Source organism: Octopus bimaculoides, chromosome 5 (assembly GCF_001194135.2).
Source record: "Octopus bimaculoides isolate UCB-OBI-ISO-001 chromosome 5, ASM119413v2, whole genome shotgun sequence".
Taxonomy (NCBI): Eukaryota; Metazoa; Mollusca; class Cephalopoda; order Octopoda; family Octopodidae; genus Octopus; species Octopus bimaculoides.
In genome coordinates, this window is record NC_068985.1 from 40187513 (window position 1) to 40208191 (window position 20679).

The following is a 20679-nucleotide window of genomic DNA, read 5'->3' on the forward strand; positions in this document are numbered from 1 at the left end:
TATATATATATATATATATATATATATATATATATATCTTGATTTTAAGGTCAAAGTTTAATGGCTCTCCATTGGTTTCAGTGAGGAGGATCCAGTTGTTTAATCAACTGATTTCACCTGCTCATTGAATTAGCATGTAAGTGGTTGACTATTCAACACACCCTTGGAAAGAATCAGTGTAACAAGGCTACACCTTTGAATAACAGGTACAATTTATCTGACAGGCTTCTAAGCAGATTCTGGTCTAACCAATTTCACTCACAAGGCTCAGATTAACCAGGGCAACAATAGAAAACACTTGCCTAAGATATCACACAAGGAGTATCAAATCTGAGGACTTGTGATTGTAAAATGAATTTCTTAACCAATTGGCCATGATAAGGTAGGGTATAATTTCTACTTCAATATTTGTGCCACATTATGCATTTATAAATTTAACATTGTTTTTAGGTAAGATATTTTAACTATAGTGTTCATTGTGTTAAGGTAAGAAAATGACATAGGTTGTATTTCATATACAAGGTCATAAATTTGTATAGTTGGTTTTATCAGTCCCAGTGTATTACTGTTTACACAACTTCACCTCTCTTATCAACCGATACTGACTTCTAACTTTGGTACAAAACTTGCACATTTCTAGGGATCAGTGACATCCTCTGTTAGACACATTATCAGATTAATATGGTATATATTCCAACTAATAGCTAGGTGTACTTTAGTAAAGTGTTTTGCCCAGAAACAGAATGGATCACCTGCAGTAAGCTTGAATTCACAATCTAGGAGAAAGGGGTTCAATACCTTGTTTACACAGTCATCTCACCTCTACATCATTTGGCTTCATATTGTTAGGTGTATGAAGGATAATTTTTCTCTCTGGAAAGAGTATCAGAATTAGAGTGAACAAGAGAGCCTCTTACATGTCTATACTAGATATAGCAGGAGTATTGTAGTCCGGGATGTACTATATGAGGTGGGGGCGAGATCAGGATGATGAAAGCTAGAAAACTTACGAACATAGATCAACTAGATCAATGCTAACATGGTGCTAAACAACAGCAGCAACATAGCAGAATTACTGCAAACAACTAGACAAACTAGGGTATGTTTTCTGCACAAGCTCACAATGGAATGCATGCAGTGGTCTTGATCTCAAGACCCACAAGCAGTTAGTTCCCTATCCATACAACTATTGTCATCAGCATAGTGATACTGAACTTCCTTTCTCTCTTCCAGGATCTATCTCCAACTATTACACTCCTTCACATAAGAGCAGCTATTATTCTTCATTATGCTAATGTAGCAATGATATTTCATTTTCATATATAATTTTAACAGTACTAAAAACATTAAGTAGTATTTACAGCCACTATTATTCATTTAGTGTTAGATTAATTATAAATAATTACTGAAGATACAAACAAAATAGCAGCTATTTGTTTTAATTCTAAATATAATTTATATTTTTTATACAGACTTCTCTGAGGGAGATTCCCTTCCTCAGCTCAGTGGTTGAATGATTTCACCATCTGCTAATTGCATCACTCCCTTCAACAAATCTAAGCAGCATTGATACTACCAGGGACTGTATTATTTTGTTCCATATTGTAGTGCATATCCCTTAACAGTTTATATATGTAGCCACTTCACCAAACCAGGAGCAGCTAAAACCACTAAGTAATTATTTTGCTTTTACTTTTTGCAAATGATTTATTACTCATTCCCAGAATTTGTCTTTCTCTCACATGCCTCCGCAATACCCATGATGCAGTATTCTCTACTTACATCTGCAGTTCACATATCTGGCATTGGACTTGAATAGCAGAAAGAGTTTTCTACTATTCATCTAAGTCCAATGCCAGATAGAGTACAGAAACAAAATGTAAAGTAGACCCTAACTAGTGAGTGTTTCCTACAAATGAAGACATTTCTACTTCAAGTTTAAGTAGTTCAAGATTTTAGAGATTTATTTCAGTTGTGAAATGAAAGGTTAATTTTAACTTTAGAGGAGAGAAATGATATAATGGACAAGCAATCAGTAGACACTATTACATTTTTATGTTATTTGTCTCATTTCCATTTCTCTAGCCAAAAATATCCTGGCTGAAGATGTCCCCCCTCTAGACAATCATATCTACTCACTATTACAAAACTTAATTAAGGCCAACATTGGAGTACTGCTAATATATATGAGATGGTGCTACAACTTCGCACACAAACATCATAGGCAAAATCAAAAGAAAATTAGTTAGTTTGGCAAAGATTCACTAACTCTTGCACTTCAACCACTAGCTCAGATAATGCTGTTTCATTTTTGCCTTTCCTATTGCTATTATGACTTCTGTTCTTCTGAACAAGTTCTCTGTCAAGTACTTTCAATACATGTCCTCCACAATCTACCTTTACTATGTCTTAAAGACCAAATACACCACTAAACACTTGCCCATTCCTTACTCCTCAAAATGAGAAGCCACTGAAATTCTGTTCCTTCAGCACTTAACAGATATGTAAAGTGAAAATCAGCTGCAACAAATCTGTCACAGAGAGGTGCAGATCCAGTATTGAGGTTGAATAAAATCATTGTTTTTGAGGTTTAGTGACATTTTATCTATCTCTGATAGGGAGAGTGTAGAGAGTTTGACAACTTGCCCAACTCATAAAATCATGGGAAATTAGCCACTGAAACAATGACAATGATTGACAATGTTGTCTTGACTCATGTCAGTGCTAATCGAGCAGACCTACAATGAAAGACATTCCAGCTGTTACTAAATCAACTTTAATTTGAACAAACTGTTCCACAGGACTGCATTATCCAAGGTGTCCTTTGTCTTCAATGTGATATTGTAAGATATGATTTGATAGATATTTGGCTACTTTTTCTAGCAGGCCTGGTCACATAGAGGCTCCCTTGTTAGCTCAGCAATGATGATGTTGATGACAATGATGATAGTTACTATTGAATTTGCTTTCTCTGTAGAGAAATGCTATCTTAGAAGTGTGCATGGTCTAAATATCTTATATCTTTTATTTTTTACTTGTTTCAGTCATTAAACTGCATGCAAGTTGGAACACCACCTTGGACTTTTAGTCAGATGAATCAACCCTAATGCTTTTATTTTGTAAACCTGGAACTTATTCTATCAGTTTTTTGCCAAACCACAAAATGACAGGAATGTAAACAAACTGACACTGGTTGTCAAGTGGCGGCGGTAGGGAACACAGACACATACACACACACATGCATATATATATATATATATATATATATATATATATATATATACTGAGCTTTTTTCAGTTTTAATCTACCAAATCCAATTACAAAGCTTTGGTCGGCCTAAGACCATAGTAGAAAACACTTGCCCAAGGTGCCATGCAATGGGATTGAACCCAGAACCACATGGTTGGGAAGCAAGCTTCCTACCACACAACCATGCCTGCCCCTATATATAATTTCATCTTTTTTTTTACTGTTTTGTTTAATTTTCTTCCTCATTACTTTTATTACTTTTGCCATTCATGAAATATTAACATATTAAAAAATCACTTGCAAATTTAGACGATTCAACTTCACCATTTCACTAGATGTAGTTTGTTGAGTGTTTGAAAATTTGGTGTTATCTTAAGTATGACTCAATTTAATATATATCATTAAAACATAATATATGTCATAAATAGAAATTCAAAATTTGATATTTTCTAAGTGATGTTGAATGATAACTTAAAACATGACATAAGCAACAGGTTATGGTTAAACACAAGTATGTAGAGGTTTGAATATATATATACCTATCTTTTATCTTTTGCTTGTTTCACTCATTAGACTATGACCATGCTGAGGTACCATTCTGAAGAATTTTAGTCAAACAAATCACCCCCAGTACCGTTCCCCCACCCCACCCCACCCCAAGCCTGGTACTTATTCTGTTGGACTCTTTTGCCAAGCCACTAAGTTATGGGAACATAAACACAACACTGGTTGTCAAGTGGTGTTGGGAGGAGGCGAAAACAGACACAAACACTCACACACACACATAATGGGCTTCTTTCAGTTTCCATCTACCAAATCCACTCACAAGGCTTTGGTTGGCTCAACACCATAGTAGAAGACACTTGCCCTAAGTGCCATGCAGTGGAACTAAATCTAGAACCATGTGGTTGGAAAGCAAACTTCTTAGCACACAGCTATGCCTCTCTCTCTCTCTCTCTCACACACACACACACACACACACACACACACACACATACACAATTATATAAGCTGAAAGTTTCATTATGCTTTTATCTGTATGTTTTCTCAGTGTAAAGCAATATTCGTTTAAGAATACTAATTAACTGCTTACCATTCATCATTTGGACATTAACTTGCTTAGTAGACTAATACGAGTTAACTGCTTACCATTCTTTTTAACTTTTGGAATAGTCTAATTCTCATTTTGAAAGATTTCAATCTTCCTTCAGTATACTTACTGCTCTACACAATATTTGACTGCTTTAAAAATGATTAAGTTTGAAATAATCTAATAAGAAGCATCTATGTGGTTGCTTGAGCTGCAAAAAATAGCAGCTAAATCTACAGTAAATTTTATCCTAATATCTTAAAAAAGAAAGGACACATTAAACAATGTAGTCTGATATATACAAAAAGATGGAATAGTCAAAGCTGGAATGCTTTTAATCATGGGTATGCTCAATAACAGCCAACTTGAGACTAAACAAAAAAAGTTTAAAATATTTAAAGCATATAATTTTATTTTTTAATTAAATTTATTTTGGAGAAATGAAAATTGTATTGTGCTATTTATGAGGTGTAATGGATATAAGTTTCGGGCAGAATATTGCTCACATGGTCATAGGCTCAGTTCATACTATTGTTATTGTATTGTGTTGCTAAGCAAAGGTATCTAACTCTGCTTCTCCAGGAAATTACTAGAGTTTGTAGAAACAATGATTGTCTGTGTTGAAAAAACAAGGAAGAAGAAGAAAAAAAAAATCAGTATTTAAAATTAGTAAAAATTTGGCAAAGAGAGCTGAGGTCTGATGGTGCAGGCAGAACCTTTCATCAAATGCAAGCCCTGACTGTAAATTCAGAACTTGTCTATATCTGCTCCAGTTTATCTAATAATTAGTGACAAAAGAATAAAGGGAAAAAAAAATTAACTTGAATGATTAATAGTAAGAAGTTAAGTGCCATTAGTAGGGTTCAACTCCTGCAAATATTCAAACCAGTTCACACTTGGAAACTACTTGAACCATGGGCATCAGCTGCATCAGTACCATGAGTCTCAGTGAGTCTGCAAAGATCATGGGTACTGCATCTTCTCTCTTTTAATTTATAAAAAGACTTGAGATGAAAATTATTGAAGATCTAAAATGTAAATAAATTTCTAATTTATAACAAAACAGTTATTTTCTTTGACTATCTATGTTTTATAATTTCATTTATACCTGTATTTATTTAGCACATTTCAAGCCTAATTATTTTGCTAAATTATCAAATATTTACATTTAATCATTATCAGTAATCTATCTAGCTAAAAAATAGGCACCATTCCTGCTTCCCATATGAGTGGGTTGTTCAACTGATAAGCCCCAATTTTTTTAATACTCCACAGAAATGTTAATTTGAGCACTTATCAACCTATGCATGCCTGAACAAAAACAAAATGGGTTCAATAATGCTGAAAGATAAAAGAACAGACTATAATCACTTACAGAGACATTATAAATTTACACACTACTGAAGTTCATGTTTTATTTTCCAGCCTACAGCTTGTATTATACAAACATACAAAAGTGCAGTTGTATAATGTTTAAGTATGTCAAAGTGGCAGCTGTTGGACAGAGTATTCAGCCATGACAGTTCTATTCCAAATGTAAATGTCCTCATACACCAAATCTTATTGTAGCTGTTGGTCAATTGATTCTGATCTATGCTTTGCTATACACATTCGGGCATTAACTTGCTTACATTATTTACATTATCTACATTTGACGGATATTCGTCCTCATCTTGTTTGTTGTTGAATATCCGTCAAATGTAGATAATGTAAATAATGTAAATAATTCCTCATCTCTTAAATATAGAACTGTATTAACTTGCTTAGTAGACTAATCTACATCATACCAGTATGGTGGAATAAATGCTTAAATGCTGCAAAACACCCCTTTTTTATGTGGATACTAAATTTCAGATTCATAACAAACCTCTTCACTCCAAGAATTCTTTGATGTATTTTTAACCTGTAGCAGTCTCTACGTAATTCTTATTTATTCTCTCCATATGTACATAGTATTGGAACTGTCATTATTTACTGTTTTTTTCTTTTTCCAGAAAAATATGTAATGATAATTACCTAATGTGCTTATTATTACCACTGTTACTTTTCCAAAGACTTTGGTTCTGGATTCATAGCTAAAACTTCTTTTGAGCCCCGACTCTTCCAGCATTTTAACTGCAGTTAGGCCTTGAGAGTTTTTTTTATTTCCCAAATATAACAGCACAGCTATTATCAACAGTGAAATGATAAATTATAAGGTAAGTAACACTATACGAAAGAACAATAAAATGCAATTTGAAATGACATACTTCTAACCATTGCAAGTTTGTTCTAAGCTGATTGCACAAAATATTATTAAATAATCTTAAAAGATAGTATTTATTTTTATATATTCCCTTCTATCTCTGAATGATGAGCTCTTAAGCTTTCTAATGGTCTTAGTAGTGTAAGGACAAGTTTTCTCATCACACCAGTTAACATCTTTGACCAAAAGAAATTGAACAACTGATGAATTGTTTATAGATGCAGGACAAAGTTTATGTTAATTTTGGATGAAATAAAGCTAAAAAAATTTTTGATTTAGTACATTTCTGAACTATTACACAGTATATATATTTATTGTGCTATTTATGAGGTGTAATGGATATAAGTTACGGGCAGAATATTGATCACTTGGTCATAGGCTCAGTTCATACTATTGTTATTGTACTGTGTTACTGAACAAAGGTATCTAACTCTGCTTCTCCAAGAAATTATTAGAGTTTGTAGAAACAATGATTGTCTGTGTTGGAAAAACAAGGAAGAAGAAGAAAAAAAAATCAGTATTTAAAATTAGTAAAAATTTGGCAAAGAGAGCTGAGGTCTGATGGTGCAGTCAGAAGCTTTCATCAAATGTGAGCCCTGACTGTATTTTAATTTATATTTATTTTATTCACAGCACACCTTCGAGCAATTAAAACTATTTTGATGCACTTTGTTACAAGAGCACTAAGATATTTACATATTTTAGGATACAAATATATATATAATTCCAACTAGAGAAATGATTAAGTAGTTATTTCTTTAAACAATAAACAACATTGCTATTTTTCACATCTTAAAAATATAATTTGATTTTTTGTAGCACACCTAAATCTTGTGTTATGTCAGTGTATCACATTGCTCAGTGTGGGAACTACTGCATTAGAAAATATCTAATAAAAAGTAATTTCAATATCTAATAAAAAGTAATTTCAAACTATGTTCTAGTTGAAACGAATCATATAAACAGTTAAGCACTTGAATAAAGTGTAGATGTGATGTTGGCTGCATCAGAAATTGCAACATGCATTGTGCTCACACACAAACAATGTTCTTTTATAATTTTGAATATTAATCCAACAAATTACTTTATGAAAGATCAAATATTAATCTATACAGAATTGATGAATTTATTTGCTTTGCAATACTATTTTGTACATTTCCAAGCGTCTAACACCATTGTTTGGGAAACTATAGGGTTCTGTATGTTTACACTTTGGTAAGAGAATACTTGACCCTATCTACATCGAAGTTAATGAAAATCCAAATAGATTCTAAATCAGGATTCTCTAATTGCTAAACGTGTGTTCTTGCTTGGATCCTTAAATTAATTTACTACAAACAAGTTGTCTTGCTTGTTGCCATTAAAGGTTGATAAAGAAAACTGCGAAGGTGAGTGACCTTGTGATTAGGGTGTTGCATTCACAATCATTAGATTAGGGTTTTGGTTCTGGGACTGAGTGGTGCATTGTATTCTAGAACAAATCACTTCATTTTGCATTGTTTCATCCTCTACAGCTATATGACAGACTAGTGTCCATTCAAGGGCAATGTTGTGATCTCAGTCACTTATATGCTATGGAAACTGGGTAACTGGCCTGAGCAGTCTTAGGGTTCAAAACAGAAGAAAAAAAACTGTAAAGCAAAGCAGGAGGGTAAATACATTGCACCTTTATACATATCTTGCTCTTTACTGTTATTGCACTGCATATTTACTTTAACCACTTTAGCAGAGCACAAGAATCACTTTAATTTAATAGAGAAACTGCCTTAATTAAAATAATGGAAAACTGTAATAAAACTATAAATATTTGTTGTGAGGAAAAGGGAAAACATCAATATTTTGGATATAGGTTTTTTTTTTTTTTCAAAATGGTGAGGAGAAATAAGAGTTAAGGAAAAGTATTTACATGTTGCTATCCAATTATTATCATTGTTATTATTATTAAGTCAACAAGCTTAATAATAATAGCACACTGGATGAAATGCTTCGCAGTATTTCGCCCATTGCTACGATCTGAGTTCAAATTCTGCCAAGGTCAACTTTGCCTTTCATCCTTTCAGGGTCAATAAATTAAGTGCCAGTGAAATACTGGGATTGATGAAATCAACTAGTCCACTCCCCCAAAATTTCAGGACTTGTGCCTTTAGTAGAAAAGATTATTATTTTATTATTATTATTATTATTATTATTATTGAGTGAGAGAGAGAGCAATGCATACCATCAAAATAACACTGAAGGTACAGATATACAAAACCCAACGTATCCAGCATGACTACCAGGCACATGCATCACATGGCGATCTCATATCAAGATAAACAGCACATGGCCTTGCAGGTGGGGCCCAGTTAGAATTTTCTTCATGTCAAGTAGCCCATCCTGCTCAAAATGTCACTATTATTATTATTTGGTTTGACTTAGATTCGGTCTTATTCCTGGTAGGATTTATGTAGGTAGCAGGTTACTACCTGTAACCTTAGGTATCCACAGGTTTTCAGTGGTCTTTCAAGTGCTTAGAACCCTCCTGATAATCCATTATTATCATTATTAAGACAATGAGCTGGCAGAATCATTAGCATGCTGGGCAAAATGATTAGCAGCATTTCATCCACCTTTATATTCTGAATTCAAATACCACCAAGGTTAACTTTGCCTTTCATCTTTTGGGGGCATCAATGAAATAAGTACCAGTTGAAAACTGGGGTTGATGTAATTGACTATCCCCCTCTCTAAAACTTCAGACATTGTGTCTATAATAGAAAAGATTATTATTATAATTATTGAGTGAGAGAGCAGCATATGCCATCAAAATAACACTGGGGTACAAATATATTCTTATTATTATGTGGTGGTGGTGTTTGCATTAGCAGCAGCAGCAGTAGCAGTAGTAAATTTCTGTGTGATTGTAAAATACATATAGCTTGTCTACTGAGTAACTTTCTGTCAAGTTTAAACAAGACTTAGTAGCAACAAAGGAGATTTCAACAGATGACTTTTCTTAAGCCAAAACATGTCTCTTAAAGACATTCTTTCATGAAAACAGTAAAAGACAATGTATAATAATAGTAGCAGTAGGAGCACCATCAACAACAAGTAGCAAAACAAAGAAGATATTTGGACAATGAAGTAAAGGATAAAACAACTATGAGATTTATATCATTAATTACTTAATTACTATAAAAGAAGAGACATTCATTAATGCCATATATGTTGATTACTTCATATAGAAAACCTTCAATTTCATTTCTGCCCATTGTTTGTAATTCTTTGTTTCTGTTGTTACTTTTCTGATAGTTACAAATTAATGTAATTAATTTAATTATATTGATCAGTTTTTCCCTTCTTTTTATCTATACAGTTCCATTGTCTGGTGGAAGTGCAACTGACAAAGAATGAATGTGATTTTGCTTTAACTTCATCACCTCAAAGACTGAATATACCACAGAAAATATCCAAAGTAGACACAAGGCAGCTAGAGAAGCTCCATGGAGATACTCAACTAAATGTATGAGTACCCACACCAAGAAACTCAACAGTCTTTGAAATGAAGCACTTCATACTTTTAGCTCAAATTCTAAAAGCCAATAAATGTGCCTGTACATGACAACTTGGCCTGCTAGATATAACAGGTTAAAAGACATATAGGTTATTGCAGTTCTAGACATTACATCTGAATAAAGAATGATGGTTGTAGCTGGAACACCTTTGATTAACCTGCGAGAAACAGCAACCAAATTTCTCTCAAATCCTATTCTACCATCTTAGAAAAGATAGATTGAATAATGTAAGTCTACTCAGTCAGGATTGGCATAAAGTTAAACAACAACAGCAAAACTCCTTAAAGCACCAAGAACACTTCTATATGGTCACACAACTTGCTAGAAATAGCCACTCAATCTCTCTCAGACAAACTGACTGTCTTTAAAAAATGCAGTCACATTAAATAATGTAGGTCTAGATACATTATATCTGAATAAATTAAGGGTTAGTCACAGCTAGAACATTTTTGAATCATAGATCTACAGGATCAGGACATAAGGGTTAACATAAGGCTAAAAAACATCTACAACACTAAAATAGAAAAGTGGATTTTATATTAATCCTGTTGTGAAACTCCACAGTCCATTCTCTACTCTGGTTTCTGTAGATCATCCAGAGAATTAAAAAATCTAAACTACTAAATAAATATGCAAGTTATATCAGGTGCTGATATTTTAAATTGTAGAGAACTGTAATATAAATAGCAGAACTATATCCTTGTTTGTCAAACTTAGGGAGGTGAAATATTTATAATTACCACTAAACAGATGTGACCAAATTATAGGTGGAAAATGAAGAACATATGGCTTATTTGGGATTTGTTCAAGGTTATTTTGCTTTTGTTTTCTTTGAATTATTATTTTTTTTTTGCTTCTTTTATACACAACCTCATACATGTCTATACAGACACACATGTATGTAAATATACTCATACATATATATAAACTCACACTTGTGCGTTTTCTATTTTTCTTTATTTTATTTTAGATCATATTCTGTGATTTATTTCTTGCTTTGATATTCATATTTTTCAAATAATACACACACACACACACACACACATATATACATTTCAAATAAAATAAAAAGTTTTGCTATTTTAACTTAATCCCCTGCAAAATACTATGGGTGCTCCCTTCCCTTTATAACTAAGACATTAACAGTAAAAATGATTCTGAAGATTTTTCTTAATATTTTATTTATTTATTATTATTTTTCAAAAAGAATATTCTGAGAGACATTTTTACTGTCTTGATTGTCTAATACACTTTCAGCGTGTGTGTGTGTGTGTGTGTGTGTGCACACGTGCGCGTGCACACACACACACACACACACACACGCCTTATTATAACTACAGCTATCATTCAGAATCAAAGATGATTTGGTAGTACATACCACGATTTCACTAATTGTTTTAGGTGGAGCAAACATAGAAACCTTCTTGAGTCTTCCCACCCTCAACTCAACAGAATACCTAGTATGTGAAGCTAGAGGGAGAGAGGACTGCATCAGCACTCAGCCTATGCTCATTTCAGCTAGGTAGAATGAAGCAATGTGAAATGAAGTGCTGCTTGCTCAATCTTAGAATCAAACCTTATGATCATGAGTCTAACATCCTAACCACAATGCCATATGCCTTCATATACAGTACTACAAAAGACCTAGATAAAATAGCTATCGATAGGGTAAATAGAGTACTAATGTATAAGAGGAAATCTTTGAGGATGCTATGATACCTAATATTGAGTGTTTGGTAAGGTGAGTTACATGGAATATAGTCTCCTCATATTCTGCTCAAACAGCAGTGAGTTTGGAACATAACATGGCTTTTGTATTGGTAATTCAATATCTTACCTATTCATTTAACCTTTACAGATATAACTCAAAATTATATTGTTTAACTTACAGGATGATTCTGCTAGGATTAACATATAAATCCTGCTTTTTAGTACCATTTTCTTTGTCTTATACTAAGATCCTAAAGTAATAATAAATGAATATTGCATTTTAATATCTAAGCACAGACAAAACAGTTTAATCATTACAAGAAAGCTTAAGTGTAAGTAAGTTGATAAGCTGATGGACATTATAAAGTACTAGTCTATATGTACACAGAAAAACTATATTGCTCTAGAAAAATAATACCAATGGACAATAATATATCACCTGCTGAGAGAAAATGAGATGGCAGTGGTGGGAACTTGTGGTTATATACAAACAAACAAAGGAAGGTGTGGGAAGAAGTGGTGAAGCCAGATCTGAGAATGTTGGTCCTCACACATGATGTTGCTAGACTGAGAAGAATAGAGAGATACTGCGCTGCAGTCATTTGATACATGTTGACATGTATCAACTGGACGATTGTCTTCATTATAATTATGATCATTATTATTTATTTCATTTATGTCTCCAGTTATTTACTGTATATAAATAAAGATATGTCAGCATCAGATTCACACCTGCTGTCTACACTGTATGGAATAACAAACAAAAGCCAACTGTAGTGCCACACCACAACCTGTTCTACAACTTCCCTATAACTTTGAACAGCTTAAGGTGATTATATTAAAAGGGCAGAAAAAGGAAATTTATTACAAAGAAAATATACACAGCTGGTCAAATTTTATGTCAAAAGATTAAGTAGATTCTTTTATCTTTTTCTTATTTCAGTCCAATGGACAGCGGCCATGTTAGAGCACTGCCTTGAAGGGTTTAGTTGAACAAATTGAGCCCAGTACTTATCTTTTAACCCATAAACTGCGATAGGCCACCTCAGTGGCCAACGCGACAGTGCGACAGGCCACGTTCGTGGCCACGGAAGTAGGGCTTGATCTGACCTAATTTTGATGACGTATAATGTATGCACACGATACCCTTTTACCCCAGAAACAGTGTAGCTAATCACAGAAGGTGTTAAGAAACACTGAGTATTTTTTTTTTTCGAGTGATAGATCGATGTTGATCTTTACCCAAAATAGGCTGAGCAGTTCGTGTTACATACAGCAAAATCCCAACAGTTTATGGGTTAAGCCTGATACTTATTCTATTAGCCTCTTTTGCTAGGGGACATAAACAAACCAATAGTGGGGAGGGAAGAACAAAAACAAAGACACACAAATATCTACATAACAAGCATCCACACAGTTTCCCTCTACCCAAATTCACTCACAAAGAATTGACTGAACCAGAGCTATAATAGAACACTTGTTCAAAGTACTGCTTAGCGGGACTGAACTCAATACCATGTGGTTGCAAAGAAAGCTTCTTGATAATAATAAATAAAAATACATAACAGATAAAAAGTTGTAAAGTTATCAACATTTCAGTTTATATTAATATCTTTCTTCTTGCAACATATCAGTCACTATATTATGTTTTTAGATAAATTTCATTATCAAAGGTTTATACTTTTGTTGTATTACTTAAAGCAAACACAAACTGAGTTTATCAATATTATCAATGAATCAACTGATAAAATGTTTAACATAATAATATGTAATGTCAGTGTGCACACACGACAGAATGTAAGCGTCCTGAGAGAAATGTTGGACATAAGAAGCATCGGATGTGGCATGTAAGAGAGACGTTTGCGCTGGTATGGTCATATACTACAGATGGATGAGGAGAGCCGTGTGAAGAAGTGCCACTCCCAAACAGTTGAAGGAATCCGGGGTAGAGGTAGACCCAGGAAGACATGGGATGAGGCGGTGAAGCATGACCATTGAATGTTGGGCCTCACAGAGGCAATGACGAAAGACCAAGACCTCTGGAAATATGCTGTGACTGTGAAGACCCGGCAAATAAAGTGAGTTCACAGCTGTATCCTACACCAGTTTCGCATAACCAGCCCCAGCCCATTCAAAAGTACCTTGGGTTGTGGGGTGACATGCTGTGCTTGAGGAGACCTATTGAGTCAAGTACATCAACATCAAAATGAAAATCATATGGAAATTGTAGTCGTGATACCTGTTCTGGTAGCACGTAAAAAGCACCATCTGAACGTGGCCGATGCCAGTGTCGCCTTGACTGGCTTCCATGCCAGTGGCATGTAAAAAGCACCAACCGATCGTGGCTGTTGCTAGCCTCCTCTGGCCCCTGTGCCGGTGGCACGTAAAAAGCACCCACTACACTTACGGAGTGGTTGGTGTTAGGAAGGGCATCCAGCTGTAGAAACACTGCCAGATCAGACTGGAGCCTGGTGCAGCCTCCTGGCTTCCCAGACCCCAGTCAAATCGTCCAACCCATGCTAGCATGGAAAATGGACATTAAACGATGACAACGATGATGATGATGATGATAATGATATTTCAATTTGTAATGATATTATTTAGTGGCAAGGGATAGATAGATGGTTCAAATCTTTCATCATCTGACACAAGATTCCTTCCTCCAATTCCCTTTCCCCTCTCAAAGGATCTTTGTGTTGCAAGTTACTGGGTGACCCTGCCAGTGCTGGTGCCACTTAAAAAGCATCCAGTCCACACTGTAAAGTGGTTGGTGTTTGGAAGGGTATCCAGCTATAAAAAACCATGCCAAACTGACCTTGCCTGTGCTGGTGCCATGTAAAAGCACTCAGTCCACTCTGCTGGGTGGTTGGTGTTAGGAAGACCATCCCTCTGTAAAAACCCTGCCAAAACAAACACAGAAGTCTGGAGCAGGCTCCTGCCAACTCCTGTCAAACTGTCCAACCCATGCAGGCATGGAAGGTGGATGTTAAACACTGATGATGATGATGGTAACTTTGATAGGTTTTGGCCAGTGTAGGCCCAGGCCATGTCTAACTTAACAGCACACCTGATGATGATGATGATGATGATGATGAAGCAACACTCATCAGAGAATTTTAATCCAGCCCTGCAAGCTAACAAAACATGTTTCAATTACATAATGCTTCAGCAGCTTGAAACGATCAGCCTATCACATCACTGTACCTATATACAATTAAGTGGACTGGGCTGCTTTAGAGTTAAGTATCTTGGCTACAAACCACAGCAGAGCACAGAAAGCAGTATATAATTTCTTGACCTTCCAGTCAGTAGGTCAATATCTTAGTAACATCATTTTCAATGCACCTCCACCTATCAGTGTAGATAAATAGTTAGATGCAACATATTTTTCAGTAGTAGAAGTAACGTGGTTGCTTAGCTTGATGTTTCACTTTGTTGATCTATCTGAAATCAATGATTGGTGTTGTTATAAAAACACCCTACTAAATCAATCAGTCAGGATTTAAGTTTATGGGCTTATCTATGTTTGGCATTAGCTGTGAAGCAGCAGGGGGACAGAGAAATGCTATAAAGGTTAACAAACTAGTTGAAATCAAAATTTTACACACTTTTTTCTTTAACAATAAAAACACTGGGGAATGAGGTAGTGCTGAATGAAGAGAGAGAGCAGGAGAGAGAGAGAGAGAGAGGGAGAGAGAGAGAGCAGGAGAGAGAGAGAGAGAGCAGGAGAGAGAGAGCAGGAGAGAGAGAGCAGGAGAGAGAGAGCAGGAGAGAGAGAGCAGGAGAGAGAGAGCAGGAGAGAGAGAGCAGGAGAGAGAGAGCAGGAGAGAGAGAGCAGGAGAGAGAGAGAGCAGGAGAGAGAGCAGGAGAGAGAGAGCAGGAGAGAGAGAGAGCAGGAGAGAGAGAGAGATAGAGCATGTTAAAAAATAGAGCAACATGGATGTATTAAACAAACAGTTTTAGATTTATAAACATATATGTGATTGGAGTAATAAATTAAAACACAACATAGCAGTGTTGGTATAGACAGGAAGATATACAAGCTGTCTGTTAATGGTAACTCCTTTGATTATTACACAGAGCTGTTAAATCAATCCATGTTCCATTTTGAAAGCTGTTATTTTAATCACAAAAAAAAATAAATAGAAATAAAATATAAAAAATATATATTTTTTAAATTAAAAAGAAAAGATTCTTACTATGCGCTGAAATCTCCAGGTTTTTCAACTGGTGGGTTGTAGGTGTAATTCTGAAAGAGATAAAACAATATTTTAATATTTTAAGACCATTTTACCCTCTGACTGTTTGTTATTATTCAACATTAAACAAAATCATTTTGGGTGCTTTCCCCATAGTCGCTTGACTGACAAGAAATATCAGTCAAATCTCCTTTAAATCAAACCATACCATCTTAAAAACAAAAAAGATGGAGGTTTTAGATAATGGATAGTCGTAATGGAGGTACCTTTAATCATAAGTCCGCTTGATCACAGATGACCTAGGGCCAAACAATAGTGCTATCATCACAACCACCATTTACACCATCACTACCAACAAAACCACAACCACCAACGATAGTAATAACCACCAGCACAAGCCAATGAGTTAGCCCTTAAGTGGTCACCTGACTTGCCAAAAATAACAGCCAAATCTTCCTATCCAGCTTTAAAAAGAACACATTGGATAATGTAATCCTAGATACACTGTCTGAATAGAAAATGGGATGGTCATGACAGGCACACCTTTGATCAAAGATCTGCTAGATCAGAGCTGACATTATGGTTGGATAATAACAAGTTCATTAAAATCTAATCATTCATTTTCATGTCTGCTTTATTTTCTTCATGCTAGCATGGGTTAGATGATTATATTACTGTGGCATTGTTTTACAATCAGGTGTTCTTCTTGTTGCTGATCCATACATGTCTCTCAAGGGATATTTTATTCCACATGTCTTTGAAAGCACAATGCCAGTGTACAATCCATTGGCATGAGAAATAACATCACTAACTTTAGCTAAGCAATCTTTAAAAAAGAGCAAAGGTGTGTGTATTTGTATATCACTAAACCATGCTTTCATAACTATATCTGAGCAGACTTTAGGGATTCACATAGCTATGACAGTCAGGCAAGAACAGAAATATGTGTGTGTGAATATGCTTATGAACCATTTAGCATTCAAACTGGCCATATCCAGCCCAAATATTCTATGTGCTTTCTGTTAAAACTGACCATATCCCGCCCAAATATTGTACGTGCTTTCTATTCAAACTGGCCATATCTGGCCTCTCACACCTACCCTGCAATGTCATTCTAAAAATAAACAATCACATAGTCAAAATTTCAAAACTGCAACATAAATGCATAATAAATTCAAAACAACACGAATAGATAAGCATTATATTTAACAGAATAATCTGAATGCTAAAGGGTTAAAGAGCCATTACTTAAACTTTTGAGCTGACAAGATGCATCAGATGGCATTTGAAGAAAAGAAAGTCATCTGATGAACGACTGGGTTGCACATCACTGCAAAGATCTCTAACCAATAAACAAACAAAAGAAATATACCAACTTTACTTCATGTAATGTATTGGCTGTTAGTTAACTTGTGAGTATAAAATCACATGCACAAAATGTGCGTGTGTGTGTGTGTATGTGTGTGTGTGTGTGTGTGTGTGTGTGTGGAGGGGGATACTCTTGTTTACTTATCTTGACCAATATTTTTATGTCTCATTTTAACAATACTTTAGACTTTTTCTTCTACATTGATAAAGATATTTATATCCATTATCTCACCTAGAAAGACATTAAATGTCCATTTTTGAATAATTAAACACATACATTCATGTACTGGAGTTTGTTCTCTTATCTTCAGTAATTTTGTATGCAAAGACAACTTTACATTCAGAAAATGTTCGTGCCAATGAGCTATGTTTTAGGGCTGACATAGAATGTAAGCTGTATTGTTACTTACAAAGTGCCTACTTAAATTTGATACAATCAAGAATATTTCACATGTCCTTTTTAAAAGATATTTCCATTATCAGTATTGCATTTTTCTTTAAAAAATATTTTTTATTATGGCTTAAAGTAAGAATAGAAATACCCATGAAATTTTTCATGGTCTCCAAGACTTGTGAGAGGTAAGGAATAGGTTATCCTCAGACAGGAGAGAGGGCTCAAATTCTTGCAAATTAGTGGACTCCACTGAAGGTATCCAGGAACCAACCGGTGATGCTAAACAAGGTAACAGGCTAAGTTTATCATGCCTTATGTGACAGTACATTGTTTACAAGTTAACAAATTTATGAATTATTTCTCATGCTGAAAGAGCTTGGAGCATAACTCTTGAAGGCATGAATCTCTTCACTTCCAATTGTTTATCCCAATACAAATCAGAATATGCTAGTAATAAATGATGAGGGTGGAGTGGCATAAGTGGTAGATTGCCAGAGTAAATACTATTATGTGTGTTTTATCCATTCAAAGGAAAACAAAATAGTCAGTTCAACCAATGCATTAGTCAGTTCAACCAATTAAATACCACCCTTAAAAGCCTTAACTAATGTGAGAAATAATTGTTATTGGATCTCAGAACTGAGATGAAATAGATGAAGGCAAATGTAGAGCTATCCAAATACATCAGCATAGGAAAATGGAGGATCAAATAAAGATGATGAAGAACATAAGAATAATGATGGTGTTGTTGATAGTGATATGGTGGCTTGACTTTAAAAGTTTTTATTCTTTTTCCTTTATTTTTAACATCAAATTGCATTTGCAAATTTGCTTCAGTTCTAATTTTAAAAATTCATATATACTGCTATTGCCTTTGGCAGTCTCATTAGAAATATAATAAATATAAAAGCTACCCAACCCAATGCAATCTACCTCGCAAGTTATTTCAGAGAAGTTATTGGAAGAAATAAATCCATATATTTACTAAGGATTAAAAATCTGAAATAAGGTCTTTTTCAAAAGTATCTTCAATAATGTGCATTGGCATGCTGGGATATAGTCAATGCAGTATCTCAATATGAATCAATATTTACAGATGCAAATTTAGAATGTTTCTGGGATATATAGGCCAACAAGATTGCAAATGACCCTATGTTGATTTCAAATGCAGCTGTTGGGAGATTTTTTTTTTTTAACACAAGCAGAAACTTTATTGAAAAGCAAACTTTTCCTAATCTATAGTGGAAGGTAATCTTAGACAATGATACTTTAACTATAATTCTTCCTTCAGAAATACAGGAAAGAGCATACAATGCAACTATCCAATTATATCTGGCACTTTTAAGTAAATGCTAGCAGTATCAATATCAGATGGAAGATTCTTGAGTGATATGCACCACACAGAAACAGGGCAAAATGCTGCAAGTTATGTATAGCTGAGAAAAATTTCACATTGTGAAACCTTAAATCTGCAAACTATTCAATATTGATCAGAAATATTAATTAACTGCTGCTGTTTCAAAAAGTATCTCTTGAAACATAGGAAGATTATACTAGCACCTGAATAATTAGATTGACACCTAAATTTTTACTAGGAATAATCTTACATTTCCCTCTTCATATTTAACCTTTTGACAAATATTCCTGATATTACTAACATTTAAACAACACACTTTATAACCCTGCCAACTATTTATCCTTCTACATTAACTTCTATGTAGTAATAAATTCAATACCTAAATAAACGATCATTTTAATAATCAGTCGGATTTTTTTATCTGATAATTGTTTAGCATTAACAAAGTATGAATCTTGAAGTTACAATGTATTATCATTATATAATATGATGGTGGAACTGAATTATCTGTTGCAGAATTAAACATGTAAGTGGCTGACTATTCCACAGGTACATGTATCCTTACCAGAAACAATGAAACTCTCAATTCCCCTCTTCAATTTCAGCCACTCCAGATCTCATTATATATGATAATATATTCTGTTACATTACATTTTCAACTCTAACTTTTTATATTTCTTTCCAAATAGCTTTTTATGCACTTTCCTTCTCTCTCCATCTCCAAATATTTTTATACATTTTCACCTTACATAATAAGTCTTCCAAGAATATATTTCTAACAATGAAAGTTAAAAATAACTCATCCGAACAATATTAACAAGTAATGGACTATGCCACTTTAAACTTTTTAGCCTAGGATGTGATACTGGAAACTCCACATACTAAAATATCAGTGACATGTCAATTATATTTTAATGATCAGCTGGATTTCTTTTTATCTGATAACTGTTTAGCATTAACGAAGTATGAAACTTGAAGTTATAATGCATTATCATGATATATATGATGGTGGAAGTGAATTATCTGTTCCTGAATTAAACATGTAAGTGGCTGAATATTCCACAAGCACATGTACCCTTACTATAATTCTAGGCACTGTGTGCAATAAGTATGACACTGTATACAACAAGGCTATATCTTTTGAATTATGAGTACATTTCACCGGATGAGCTTCTATACCAGTTCCATCTGTCTAATTACCACTCCCAAAGTATGAATTGAACTAAGACTACAAGAAATGATATTTGCCCAAGATGCCATGGTGGGAATGAGCCAAGATCTCATGGCTGCAAAGTGAAAAATTCTTAATCATCCAGCTGTACTGCACTTACATTATATTATATATGATAAACTACCACTGTCTCCATTTATGTATTTAGACAGAAGATTTTGTAAATGTTACTGGATCATATAATGTCAACAATTTAGTTTTAAAAATATAAAACACATTTGAGTTATTAAATAAAATATATATATATATCTATATATATATATATATATATATATATATAT

The 20679-nt window shown here is 34.2% G+C and overlaps 1 protein-coding gene and 1 long non-coding RNA gene across 15 annotated transcripts in view; one reads left to right on the top strand and one right to left on the bottom strand.

The window, feature by feature from the left end:
* LOC106869124 (sorbin and SH3 domain-containing protein 1) overlaps positions 1-20679 on the bottom strand; it is a 482929-nt gene that overhangs the window by 162276 nt on the left and 299974 nt on the right. For all 13 annotated transcript variants that reach the window (XM_052968338.1, XM_052968340.1, XM_052968337.1 and 10 more), the window contains one exon: positions 16049-16098. In XM_052968338.1, coding sequence (XP_052824298.1) covers positions 16049-16098 — 50 coding nt within the window. The remainder of the gene's footprint in view (positions 1-16048; positions 16099-20679) is intronic.
* Positions 69-11071, top strand: LOC106869126 (uncharacterized). Of its 2 annotated transcripts, XR_001409374.2 has the most exons (4): positions 69-382; positions 6335-6538; positions 8100-8236; positions 9941-11071. It is a non-coding gene; the product is annotated as an uncharacterized LOC106869126 (long non-coding RNA). The 2 variants fall into 2 exon arrangements; XR_008264256.1 differs by lacking the exon at positions 69-382 and having other exon boundaries at positions 4972-6538.